Source organism: Coenobita brevimanus, chromosome 97 (genome assembly GCF_032717465.1).
Source record: "Coenobita brevimanus isolate Jiangsu-jjx chromosome 97, ASM3271746v2, whole genome shotgun sequence".
In the NCBI taxonomy this organism is placed as follows: domain Eukaryota; kingdom Metazoa; phylum Arthropoda; class Malacostraca; order Decapoda; family Coenobitidae; genus Coenobita; species Coenobita brevimanus.
The window spans coordinates 31,019,627-31,034,502 of NC_137050.1; the positions used below are offsets into that span (position 1 = coordinate 31,019,627).

Here is a 14,876-nt window from a genome sequence, read left to right on the forward strand (position 1 = left end):
TCTCACAGCCGCTAAGAGTCCAGTAACAGGAGTGAAATATCAGCTGTGGCATCCCAGGTCGCCACCACACCCCCAGGAGGAGACTACGGAAGGGTAGACAGAGCAAGCGGCATGTCCAGTCTATGCAGACATAAGTGCACCTGGGCCGCGCGCCCCTATTCCCTGGAAGGCGCTCGACGAGACCACCCCAGTCCGAGTGCACTACCTCTTGGGCGAGATAGCCCTCGCCAGGATCGGGGTGGAGCTGACCCTACAGCTCTAGGCAGCACCCCAGCGACAGCCCAAAGCCGCGCAAGTAAAGAGATGGCCCATGGCCGCTCTGCAAACCAGGAGATGGCCCATAGCTGCTCCACCCAAAGGGCCACGGCCTATAGCCGGGCCCCAGTGATGGCCAAAAGCCACACAAAAGAAGGCCACGGCCTACAGCCGGGCCCCAGTGATGGCCAAAAGCCACACATAAAAGAAGGCCATGGCCTATAGCCGGGCTGCCAATACGGAGATGACCCATAGCTGCTCCGCAAGGTGCTGCCCACGCCCCGTGCAGAACCAGCGATGGCCCATACCTGCGCCGGGAAGAGAAAGGTACACCCCCTCTCCTTCTACAGTTGCCTTGGGGGGCATGACACAGGTGACAGCCCATAGCCGTGCCCGTAGGCAGGAGACGGCCCGTAGCCACTCCTCATCTACACATCACCCTCCATACGGGACTTTGGCGACGGCCTACTGCCGCACCAACAGGCGAGTGACGGCCCATAGCTACACTTCATCTGCGTTCCTGTCAGGGAGCCGGGCCCTGGTGACGGCCCATAGCCACACTGACAGCATAGGGACGGCCCATGGCCGCACTTCATCTGTTGCCCAAGGGAACCCAGCAACGGCCCATAGCTGCCCCGGGGAGGGACACCAAAGCCCCATGCCCCCTGTGACTCCACGACACGAGGGTGACCTGCGGTCAGCCCTGCCTACCGACAGGAGCACAGGCCTCCCCTTTGTTCCCCCAGACCGAGGCAATCTCTAGAAGGAGGACTGCTGCCCCAAGGACTTGTGAAGAGGCCCCATGTTGTTCCCGTTATTCTTCTCTATCCAGTCGCCCCCCGAGGAGGACCTCCCCCGATGGGCTCTGGCCGGGCACAACACCGCAGCCCCAACCTGATGGCGCCGCATCCAGAAGGAGACCGCAGCTTATGGATCTTTGAGGACGCCCCCAGGACCCCAGGGCGAGACCTCACCCCTCCCCGCCGACGGCGACGCCTTTCCTCTACCAGGCTCCAGAGGAAGCGCTTCAGAGACTTGTTTGGCTCCAGTCCCAAGGGCCAGACCCCAGTTCCCAGCCCCGACAATGAGGGGCCCTTCACCACGCCCAGCCCAAACCCTCGACGAGAGACGACGACCCTGAGTGTGGTCCCGTGGCCGGGGGACGAAGGGACTCCTGACGGGACTCCTCCCACCCCAGGCAGGCGACTGTGAGACCCCAGGCCGTCCCCTTCCCCATGCCCGATCAGTGACATTCCCCTATAAATCAGTGAGATAAGGCTCTTGCAGGCTGGCAACGAGAGGTCAATACTGTGACAGTGTAAATCAATGCAATGCGGTAAACACTAGAAACAGTGTATAGCTATTTTGTATGAGACGGAGGCAAACCCTCAGTATTATTACCGTAACTCAGTGTCAGTGTCCAGCCATCCTGTGTAAGCCCAGAATCAGAGAACAGTGACATAATTCCCAGTATTATCATAAGAATTAGGACTAGAGTCAGTGCCAGAACAAATTCCCTTAACTTATAGCACTTGTGTATCGCCTCCTTTGTTTAAAAGAGCCTCTTGTACAGTGACTGTAAAAGCTGTGTATTTCCCAAACCTGAATTGAGACTCCTGTCTGACTAGTATCCTGCGAGATACTCCAAACCCACCTGCCAGCCCATGTATTAATTTTGATCAGTATACTGTATTGTGTACAAATCCTGTTCTACAGTAGTGAATTTGTCAATACACGTGTAGGGTTATCGCCCTGTGTTTTTATGCCCTGTCCCTCTCTTACGGTGTTTAAGCTCCGGACTAGAAAGGGAACCCAGCTGCATTCTAGGCATTCCAGGGACGGGAAGCCGCCTCTTAAGTACCTAGCATAACAAGGAGTAACAAATTCCTAGCTTCACAAGGATAACTAAAGCCAGGTTTCACAAGGATAACTAAAGCTAATTCCCAGGTTTCACAAGGATGACTAAAGCTAATTCCCAGGTTTCACAAGGATAATTTAAGCTAATTCCCAGGTTTCACAAGGATAATTTAAGCTAATTCCCAGGTTTCACAAGGATAACTAAAGCCAGGTTTCACAAGGATAACTAAAGCTAATTCCCAGGTTTCAAAGGATAATTTAAGCTAATTCCCAGGTTTCACAAGGATAACTAAAACTTATTCCCAGGTTTCACAAGGATAGCTAAAGCTAATTCCCAGGTTTCATAAGGATAGCTAAAGCTAATTCCCAGGTTTCACAAAGATAACTGAAGCTAATTCCCAGGTTTCACAAGAATCAAGAATAACTCAAGCTAATTCTCAGCTTCACAAAGGGTTAAAAAAAAAAAAAAAAACTGCTTTATAGAACATACTTGGCCTTTGTGATCAAATTGAATGACATAAACAGACCAACACAGCGACAGTCCAAGACAATCCTTTCCCGATTGGCTGACCCCTGGACAGCTAGCACTGCTGGTGCTATGGCCAGGGCTGGGGTCAATTATGAACTGAATTGGAATTTAATTGGAATTGATATTAAAAAAAAGTGAATTGGAAATTAAATGGAATTGAGAATATAAAAAAATTGAACTGAATTGGAACTGATATCAATGAACTGATGACTGAACTGATAAAATAGTTAATACTGTAATATACGAATTCATGATTGTACAATAATTAACTTACAGTATACTCAAATAAAGAGTAAAATATACAGTTTGCTATCACAATAAAAAATAATAAAAATATATCAAGTGAAGTAACTTGTTAAATTTATATTTAAAATAGTGCCACGGAGGGCGACCTAACACCCCCAGAAGGAGCCCACCGAGGAGCACCTACGGCACGCCGGAACTCAGGGCAACAACGACATTAGTCCGCCCGGGCCGCGCGCACCTATGACCAGGAGCTCACCCGCCGCCACCATTGCGGGAATACAAGACTACCTTCCTGGCGAGCTGACCACAACCAACCATGTGGTGGAGCTGTTACTCCAGCTCCAGTCAGCACCCCTGAGACGGCCGGTAGCTGCTCAACACTCCTACATGAGACGGCCTGCAGCCGCTCTGGAGGAAAACAGGAGACGGCCTGTAGCCGCTCTGAAGATGCCCCTAACGAGACTGCCTGTAGCCGCTAGACCCTCCTGCAGGAGACGGCCTGCAGCCGCTCCAGTGGTAAACAGGAGATGGCCTGTAGCCGCTCCCACCTTTGTTAGGAGATGGCCTGTAGCCGCTCCCACCTTTGTCAGGAGATGGCCTGTAGCCGCTCTGAAGGTGCCCCTTGAGAGACGGCTTGTAGCCGCTCAACCCTCCTGCAGGAGACGGCCTGTAGCTGCTCCAGAGGGAATCAGGAGACTGCCTGCAGCTGCTCTGAAGGTGCCCCTGAGTCGGTCTGTAGCCGCTTCCTCTCCCAGGCCACGGCCAGTAGCCGGGCCTTAGCGACAGCGCCTGCAGCTGCCTCCCCAGAAGGCCACAGCCTGTAGCCGGGCCCTACAACAGGAGACGGCTGGTAGCTGCTCCTCCGTCATGTGCTGACTCTTGTTCCCCCATCCTACGACCCAGAGGGAGCCCCCAGCCTGGAGGAGTACTGGAGAGGCCCCGTGACTTCCACCGGGCTCTTCTCCCTGCAGCCGGATCCGGAGAGGACTCACCTAACAGACCCCGATGTAGGCCGACGCCGCAGCCCCCTCCTGACGGCATCTCCGAACACTGGGGACCGCAGCCCTCGGAACCTCCAGACCACCCCCAGGACCCCCGGGTGGGACCTCCCTACACCCAAACGCTGGAGATCTTCATCCTCCGTCAGGCGCCTGAGCGAGAAGTTCAGGCAGCTATTCGGCCCCAAGCCCCGAAAGTGCGGGACCCTTCGCCACCAGCAGCCCCGAACAAGAGAGGACGTCCCTCTGTGTGGTCCCGTGGCCCCTGAACACAGAGGCCCCCGGCAGAACCCAGCCCCGTCAGTAGTGAGGTTGAGTCACCTCTGCCGCCCTTGTACCTGACCGCCATGATGCCCAGACCTGAAGAGTGACAGTGAAAGCACAGTGTCCATGACCTAGTGAAGTGAAGGCAGAGCAGTGAATTAATGGTATAAAGGAAGTCCGTGAGAAGAGCATCAGTGACAATATAAAAGAGTGATGGAGTGAGTAAAGTAACAGCGACACCGTGGACATGGCAAGGCAGTGAAATATGGGTCTACAGGTATTACAGTGAATACGCTACCAACTAATAATGCCGCATCATAATAAGATCATACACAGACCCCAGTGCCAAAGCAATAATTACCAACAGTGAAATGGTCCCACCCACTCCACCAATATATAAAACTTGGACTTCCTGCAGTAATAGTATATAACCCCTCTGCCCTAAGTGCTATTCAGCTTACCTGACCTTGACCTGAATAGTATCCTGCGCGATGCTAATAACCCATATCCAGGCCTAAGAATTATTATTGTCCAGTTGACCACAGTTGACCCTTGTGCGGTGTGATGCGGTGAGGATCTGTCCCTTCTCCCCTTTGGGGCTAAGATGTGAATGAATGTGTTTGAATGAATGAGTAACTGGGAAGTGTGTCGTCCTGTCTCGGCTATCTCCCTTTCCTTGGGGGAAGCAGCCTAGGTATATAGATAGATATCTGTATTCATGACATCTACCCATTCCACTGCAGAATTTAGTAATACACATGTAAGGTTGTTGCCCTGAGCTTTTGTGTCCTGCCTCTCTCTTATTTGTCTAAGCTCTGGTCTAGATAGAGAACCCAGCTACACACTAGGCATTAGAGGGACGGGAAGCCGACCCCAAAACACCTAGCATTACAATATTAATTTTCATTTGAGAAACTGTTTCCTGCATAATTCATGTTTTAATTAAGTGTATTTAGGATTTACAAGTTCAGTTCCTGTCAGTGTGCCAGACTGATAATAATAACGATGTTAGTTTGACACTCCATTTTTATTTCTTTCTGTTAGAATAATGGTACTGGGTAGATTAAAATTTATTTTGAATTGAAGACATTTTAAATATCAGCCATAATGAATTGATTTTTTTTTTTTTTACAAATGAATTGAATTGGAATTAATTCAAATTCTATTCCGAGTTGGAAATGAATTGTAAAAAATTAATTGACCCCAGCCCTGGCTATTGCATACCTGTTAGCCTACTTCACCTGTAGCCTCCTCAGCCTGATGACATGCTTTATGTTTCACTTTGCCGAGACATCACCTCAGGATGAAAATGTTAAGCATCACCAGTATCCATCGTTCACTGACTTGTCATAAACTTGCAATATTTGGCCAATGCTAACTTGACTGTTGCAGAGTTGGCTGATTTTGACATAACCAATGCTGATGCCAATACATCATCTTTGCCATCATCATTATAAAATCAGCAGGGAAGAAATGGTGTGAAGCAACTGTCACACGGATCTTTTCACCAAGTTTTTGTTCTTCAATTCTGTCAATTGTTTAACAAAATTGCTTCCATACACCATGTTCTCTAACATTCACTCGCCATATCCTCAATGAAAGGAAAGGAAACACTTAGAATTGGGTTTTTTGTTTAATAACGACATTGACGTCTTCTAGTCTGCATTATACAGTATGCTATAACACTAAGAACACATTACTATAATAAACCTCTAGTAATATAATTGCATTGATGCGGGGGAAAATTGCATTGATAATTGAGGCACCTTTGTGAGATTACCTGAAACTTCTGGCATGTTAATAATAAAAATATAGTACAGTACTGTTTATATTTTTATGGTCTATAGAGACAAGAAAAAGTACCTACAGTATAATAATCCCTCAATTATCTGATGTAATAGAGAGCCAAATGCATGTCCAGAAAGCGGATCTGTCTAGATAATGGACTTCTCCCCCAGGCCCTCCTTCGTAGATAACCTAACTTTGCAAGCCATTGTAAAAGGTGACTACAGCACATTGTACAACACTTGTTCTTGTTGTTTAACACTTCTCTATCTGGTCAAGCAGACCCATAAACCAGAGCCAAGCAATTACCGTGGTCAAGCATGGAAAATAATACTCCTTCAAGATGCAGGAAGTCGACCAGCCCGCATCAATCATACCCAGGATCTCCTGCTTCTTCTCCAGAGTCAGCACTACCCTCTTCTTTTTCCCTGGTGGAGGGTCATCATCACACACACTATGAAGAGGCATGCAAGGAATGGGAAGGCCTGAAGCAGGTACGGAACAACAACAAAAGCCACCACGTGCATTGCCGTAACAACTGGCCAGGAGGAGCTGCTCACTACACACTAGCCGGGTGCAAACTGGGAACAACCGAGTGGGGGTCTCTAGTGGACTCTGGGCAAACTGCCGAGCCAGGCAGCATGGCCAATCCCGCTCAGGCGGGCAAAAATGTTCACACAGCCATTGCTTCCACAAGGACACAAACATTTTGTCCGGATAAAATGGAAAAATGTAAATATGATGGTTTCATACAGCCAAATCACAGCATCCAGGTAATGGAACATTTGGATTATGGATGTCTGGATAACTGAGGGATTACTTTAACTTCTAAGTGCTGGCAGCAGTGAACACAGAATACAATCAAACCAGCAAGAAAAACTAGTAAGAGAATGTGGTTATCTCTTGTACCTTCATGTAACAGACTAGCTGGATACTACTGTTTAACTGTGCACAGTTGAAAGTAATGATACTTCATTATATGGCTCGGATTAAACTGCCACTAATATCGGGGAAGGTTTGGTAGGTTTGGCCCATTACTATACAGTACTGTTCAAGAAATCAACTTACAGTATAGACAATTTAAGGTACACAGAAGACCATATACTGCATTTGCAAATAATTTCAATGAAGTAAATATCATGATTCAAAATCCAGGAAATTATAAAACTGCTCTACTGCAGTCTACATACATGTGATTCTGTAACTTCCATTACTGATTCAACACCAAACATTTATTTGTGCTCTCATGAAATGTTAATTTTACCCCAAGAAGAAAATCATAAATAAATGAGTGAAACCTTCACATGCCAATCCCAATTAATATGTACAGTTAAATTCCACTTTCACAGAATGGAGTGGGGCACAGTTCATTCCTTGAATATGATTTTTTTTTTTTTAATCATTTTTACCAGAAATTTACAACAGAATCCTCACAGGCTGCACTAATGCTAAGGGTTGGAGGTGTGGAGTCATTAAGCTGACCATCTTTCAGATTCAGAGATATACACTGAAACAGCATTATGACACAATGGTCACAAGGAATGATTAAAGCTACAAAAATGTCAGCCTGATGTTGTATCAGCAGCCAAAGAGAACAGCTGATGGTTAATCCATAATTTACTGTACATACAGATCATCTTCAGTGTTTTGCGATTAACATTAATGTATGAAAATGTAAATTAGTTTTATTTGCTGGTCATACCCATTACAAAATAATAATTTTGTAAACTGGTAGTCTATAAAAGTGGCATTTCACTGTAAATAATTAGTCAGAAATTACTCCATAGCTTAGTTTCTTAATGTTTAACACTACTAGTACATTTAAGTATCTTAAACTATATTTAACCTCAAACTGGCATAATTTACTCAGGTATAATTGCATTAACTGCAGGTATAATCAAGTGCACTAAGTAAATAGCTTTTCATTATGATACTGAATAATGACAATGTTTATGTCCAAAATCAGCCAATCTCAAGAATCAATACTGTAAAATGAGAATAGAGTTTTGTGCCATATAAAATGATTGTCTGTTAATAAATCATCAATAATCAGTTAAATAGGCTAGGCTTCTTTTCAACCCCTTGACTGCTGAAGGCATCGATTGTTGCATTATTCCCAGACTGCCACTGACATTGTTCTGGCATGGGGTACAGATTTTACAATGGGATTGGGTGTGAAGGGGTTAACAACGTCAAACTGGGTTGCCCATGATACAGCTGGTTTTCTTCAGACTAGAAGCTTAACGAAGCACCACAACCAGCTAAATACTTCCCAACAGTTGCTGGAAACTAGATGTCTAGTAAAATATGTAATTGTGTGAGTCTCGGCTGGGACTTAGTTTATTTGTAGCTCAGTTTCTTGTTTACAAGTGATCACTGTTGTGTGTTGCCCAGTGTTTAGTCACACTTCACTCTAACAGTAGTATCTCCCAGTGCTGATGGTCGCTGACTACCTGCTAAATGAACACAATACCCTATTTCAATCAAAGGTCGCCATGTAGTGCCTATCAGTGATGCCTATGGTTAACTAGCCAGTAACTCATCCTCATTAGTATACTGTAGTTCCCAGTGCTTTAGCCACAGATGAAACACAATACCTACACTGATGTACAGTACATTTTGAAAACTGGCTGGATTAAATATACAGTACTACTTACAAATCCCTACCTCTGGCTTACTTACGATTCAGATTGTTCGTTCTTTTCTCATCTTGATTACGTCAGTCCAGAGTGCTCTTGCACTATAACTATGCAAACTCGACACAGAAAAATTGACCAGACATACAAATTAAACAAAACTTTCATCAATGTGGTTCAAATGGAATGATGTAACACAATAAATATCCAATAGTTCATCTTACTCTGTACACTTGGAAAGGAATAAATAAATAATCATGCTGTAATTCTGATAATCTGCTTCTGCAGCCTGCTTAACAGTGTCATCATGTACACACAACAAAACTGTAAATAATTTTAGAACACAACCCTTCCGATACATGACAATGTAGCTGCCAGAAAATATTGTTCACAACCACAATAAGAGTTCAAGAATATGTCCTTTTAAAACAATTTTTTTGTACTGTACTTACAATATTAATCAAAATGAAACAATGCTTGCCTAACTCTCCTGAATGATGTGATTTATTGCTACTGGGAAAGATGGGCATGAGAGCTGAGTCAGGTGTACATTTAAATATACAGTATGAATGCCAGAACCCAATCCAACACTCATGTTCCAACTGCTTGGAACACCTGGTTGGGCTGTCCTTTTAAAAACAGCTCTCAGGATGGTGACTGGAGTTATCAACAATAGGCATAATACATGAGATTCTTAAAACATAAAATCAGAGAACTATAAGCTACTAAAAAATTATTTTTCAAATGAAATACTTATAATTGCCTATAAGCATATACTTTTAGCTTTGAAAACATCTAACAATTGTTAAAACTTTGCTATACAACATAATCATATCTCAACATTAACACTTAAAAGACTATACAGTAATGATTTTGCATTAAACAACCTAAGTAATTATTTTCTATTAAAAAAAAAAAAAAAAAAAAAGCAGACCTGTGGACTGAAGGAAAAACAATCCTCAAACTCTTGACCACACATACTTGTATGATGTAAGCACGACACATTCCAATACAACACAGTACTGCAATTACATGTACAAGTCAATTTTCTTAGTCACATCTGATTCAGGTATGAAAAGGGTTTTACTCATACCATTAGACATAACATCCACAGGAAAACTATATTAACCAATTACACAGTTAGATAAAACACCTGGAGGTTCATAATAGCTTTGACCAACTAAACTTCATTTAGCAACTACCAAAGATTTCTAGTTTGAAAAATACAGTTTTTGAATTCCACAGACACCTTCACATTGTTCAGGCCAGCATGTTATGAATATTTATTGAATTTATGTTAAATACAAAGATTACTTAATGCAGAATCATTTCATGTAAGAATACTCATATATATATAACACTAACTGTCAAGCAAGATCAGAAAAATAAAAGACCATAAAACATTTCTCAAGTGACTACAGGTAATATTTATCTACACCATGACTATAAAACATTTTGCATTGATAACACATGGCACAAGACCCTGTGTACATAAACTGCTGTAATGTACATGATTAATAATATAAGATGTGCCCTATTTCTGTGGATAAGTAGGTTCTGTGCTTCCAAACAATCAAGTTCTCAACACTGCCTAGTTGTACGGTTGTTTTCAATGGTACTTCTTGATCCTGAAAGCTCATTGTATCAGTGTATTTGGAGTTTTTCATCAGTTATAAAGAAAAAATTATAAACTATGTACTCCTAAACTTCAGACAAGCAAGAGGGGTTCTATCTGTAGCCATGCCTATTGTATCAGTAATGATGACACGGCACATGTGAAAGACGTGTGGGATCTAGTTTTATGTCAGTAAGATTGTAAATGAAGTTATACACACAACAAAATTCAAAATGAAGGAACTGTCTGGAATCATGTTCTTTATACAGTAGTAACCTACTTAACCTGAGACTGCATATACCTAAAATGTATTTTTATTCTGCTGTGAAGAAAAAGAGCTACTGTGGAATCTTCAGAGTGGTATCTTTCAGCATTTACCCCTTCAGTAGATTGATGTACTTATTTCATTCTGACTACCGACAATTTATTTTTTAATGCAGGAGAAACCTGCATATAAGATGTGAGGCCTCAACTTCCCTGATCCTCTTGGAATACCAATTAACAATTTTTTCTATCTAGCCAAGACCTCACATAAAGAAGGGGCTGATGGACTATTTTTAGTGTCACAATATCGTTTATGTTCACATGCCATAACTTAAAAGGATTTAGAAGCTCTGAATATATACACTAACAAACTATCTGATTAAAATGAGTGCTACAAGTTATTTTTCCAGAATCTTCTCTGAATATTATACTGAAGTGCTGTATGATACTACCTTGTAAGTACTGTACTTACTGATCTCTCTGTCAGTTGGGTCACATAAAAATAATTCTACATGCACATACACTGAAAACTGTAATTTCAATTAAAATGATAATATGAATAAAAGCAAATAAATATTAATATAATACATTTTCATTCCACCAGTGCATTCTTTATCACCATTTCTTTGAGGTTTTTGCTGTTTTTTTGTTAAAGTATACTGAAATTTGGGGGGCTTCAAATATAAAGAACAAATAAGTACATTATCAGAGATACCAAGATTCTGCAACCATAAACAATTACGACAGACAATAATCTGATATTCTCAAATAACAAACAAAAGTACCATAAACAGCAGAATCCTGTATTTGTTCCAACTTGGATTATGCAAAGGGAGAGGTCTGATGGAGAAATATCTGCTTGAACACAAGTTGTATGTATAAAATAAGCAACCAGAACAATTCCTTTATTTAAGACCATTCACTCTTAAAAGTTGCAATGAAATGGTAGGGAAAAACTTTCTGGTGGCTACTAAAATACTGTACATCAAACAGTTCTTTGACAAGATTTTAGTAACATGATAACAAAATGAACTGATACAACTCAAGGTGGAAATTACAAATTTTTGTTAATATCAAGTATATTCTTAAATATGAGATTACTCTTAGTGTTGACTTGAGCAACAATCTTATTGGACGAATGCTGTGCAGCATCCAACTTTGCCACACTTGAAACAAATGGTTTGATTTACACTATTCACATATGAACATCTGCAAGCACATACCATACTAACCCAGTCCCAATTTCTCTGTACAGCAGCCACACCAACCCAGCCAAACTTAGACATTATGGAGGCCAGGACATATACCGAGACTTACAGCCATAGTCTCCGTTATTTCTTGCCAGCTAGCGCTTCAAAAAGGTTCCGCATGTCACATAGGGCCTTTTCAATCTGCCGAGCAAACCTCTTTGAATCCTGAAAAATTAAGATTAAAACATAAAACATTTTGCCTTCGATATAACTATTACCTATCTATTTATCATCCAATCCTTTATTGCCCAGTCAGAAGCATTGGCATCTGGAGCTGGGGTACTTCCTACATATTTAGCAAAAGAGTAATTATCTGCTCATTCATGAGTGGCATTATGCTGGCCATAAATCCTAACCATCTCTCAGAGATAAACCATTATGGGTCACATCCAGCTGAAGCACCTAAACCTATTAGACCACCAATTGTCAATTTGGTTATACTGTTACCACCTAATGTAGTATAAGGTTTCCTGGCCTACATGAAACCATTTGGCTTGTCACTGTAGTCACCTGAAGGCAGCTCAACTGTACATTAACCTTCTTGTGACCAAAAGATCAAAGTTGCATCCAACTACAGCTGTGCACTCAGTACCCCACCCTTGCCGTGTGTGACCTCCCGCACCCAAACCTCGCCATATAAGCACATGCCAAAAGTCTATAACTATTTATTCTCCTGCCTACAGTTTTGCATCTGCCTCCATACTCCTTTTTCCCCCCAATACTCCTGAATAGTTGTACGTCCTGTTGGTGGTGTAAACAAGACCAGCTGAGGCACAATAAATAGTTAATTCACTAAATTCTTTTCTTCACTTCACCTTTTGAGATAGAAATATACTTGTTTCACAACACAATGTCAAGAGAAAGTTGGAGACAATTAACATCCCTACATATTGGCAAAAAAAGTCTGTGGCTCAAGTAGAAACAATTTTATGAATGTTACCAGGATGCAAGAGCTGCTTCTCCAATTTGGGTGGGGAAGTTTATAAACTTTTTTTTTCTCCGCCAATGGTTTTGCTTCAACAGTACTTCCATACTTCTTTTTCCTCAATACTCCTGAATAGCTATACTTCCCATTAATGGTAAAAACAAGACTAGCCAAAGCTTTTGCAAAAAACAAACATGATATTTAAGGTGGCAAATCAGGTGAAGTGGGAGAATTGGGATATTATAGGTGAGCAGTGTGTGAAGAATGACGAAGGAAGGGTAGTGGCGAAGGGTGAGGATATTAAAGACGCATGGCGAGAGCATTATAGCTGGTTATTGAATGAGGACTCTGACTGGAACAGGGAAGATTTGTAGCTGGCAGATCCAGAGTTTGGCTCTTGGCCTTTGACTGATGCTGCTACTGTGAGTGAGGCAACTGGCAGGATCCAGATGGGGAAGGCAGCAGGTGTGTCTAGGTGGCTGAAAGCCTCAGGAGATATAAGATTGGGGTTAGTCGCTGACCTGATAAATATGATTACAGTAATCCCTCCACTATCTGATTTAACAGAGCCAAATGCATGTCAGGAAAGTGGGTCTGTCAGGATAGTGGGCCCCTGCCATCTGGACTGGTACTTATGGACCCTAATCCAGCCTAACTCAGAAAACCACCTACATAACTCTCTACCGGACATGCATAGCACCTATCTAAGACCCTATTCACACAAATACGGGACAGAAAGTATGAAATAAATGAGAAGTAACCAGAGAATGAGGAATTAGAAGCATGGAAAATATTTAGCAGTGTATAGGGTACTTACAACATGTCCGTGGCCATTCGTTATGAAGGTTAACCCACCTCCTCTGAGACTCTGGCAGTGGTGAAAATGCTCTTGAAGCACATACAGTAATCTGGTGTTGTGCTGCACTTATTTCTTTGCACTATGAGTTATAATTGTTAACACTGCACATACTGTTATTGATTGCACCACGCCAGTTTCAACCACCAGTTTACACTCTGTACTTAATCTTTGCACTCTGAATTCTACTTTCATAACACTGCACAACACTGTAAATTCCCATGTGGTCTAGTGGTGAGGTACTGCAGTTTATTCACTGTTTATTTACAAAAATGAGCACGTGCGGCATCCACGGAATGAGTGTCTAGTCAGGATGGTAGTTAGGTGGTAACTGGGGAGGCCAGGAGGGATGGGGGAAGCAAGCAGCGAGCGTAAACGCAGCTGGTCAGTGCTGCGCGCCAATTTCAAAGTACGGAAAAAAAATGTCGGATTTTTTTTTTTTTTTTTTTTTTTTTTTTTTGGTTCCAAAGGCCCGGGCCCAAAATGTCCGGTAAATGGGAAGTCCGGATAGTGGGCATCCGGATAGTACAGGGATTACTTATGAGTGTATTGTCCCAGATGATTGGCTGAAAATTGTAATTGTAAATGTGTACAAGAGGAAAGGTGATGCCCTGGAATGAGGAAATTATAGATGTATGAAGCTTTTAGATCAGATCATGAAGGTAATGGAGAAAGTTCTAGACGGTATGATTAGAGAAAGAGTGAATATTGATGAGATGCAGTTTGGGTTTATGCCAGGTAGAGGGACCACTGATGCCATATTCACTGTTCGACAGCTTCAATAAAATTATACAGGAAAGAAAAGGGAAATGTACAATGTTTCTGTTGATTTGAAGACGGCCTCTGACACAGTCCCTAGAGAAGTGGTGAAGTGGGCAATGAGAAAGTTTGGGATCAAGGAGTGGCTGGTTAGGGTGGTTATGGCCATGTATGTGGGTGCTCACACCCATGTAAAAGTGAATGGATATTTGAGTGATGAGTTTTCCATGAATGCTGGTGTACACCAGGGGTCAGTTTTGAGTCCCTTGTTGTTCATCATGGTACCTGAAGCCCTCTCACATGACTTCAGAAATGAACTCCCATGGGAGATGTTGTATGCTGATGATTTGGTAGTGATTGCAGAGAATGAAAGGGAGGTGGAGGAAAGATTTAGGTAGTGGAGAGATGGTATGGGGCACAAGGGCTTAAGAGTAAATGCAGATAAAACAAAAGTGATGATATCTACGACTGGTGGCGGTACTGTCAAAGAAGAGGGAGAGTGGCCATGTGCAATATGCCAGAAGGGTGTGGGAAGTAATTCCGTCAAAGAAGAGAGAAAGTGGCCATGTGCAATACGCCACAAGGGTGTGGGAAGTAATTCCATCTTGTGCAGTGTTCGTGATATGTGGGTGCATAA

The 14,876-nt window shown here is 42.7% G+C and overlaps 1 protein-coding gene across 1 annotated transcript in view; it reads right to left on the bottom strand.

Moving 5' to 3' along the window:
- Positions 1-11,738: 11,738 nt before the first annotated feature.
- whd (carnitine O-palmitoyltransferase whd) overlaps positions 11,739-14,876 on the bottom strand; it is a 454,516-nt gene continuing 451,378 nt past the window's right edge. The window contains exon 17 of the mRNA XM_080283386.1: positions 11,739-11,864. Within this exon, the coding sequence (XP_080139512.1) occupies positions 11,781-11,864 (84 nt within the window). The 3' untranslated portion in view covers positions 11,739-11,780. The remainder of the gene's footprint in view (positions 11,865-14,876) is intronic.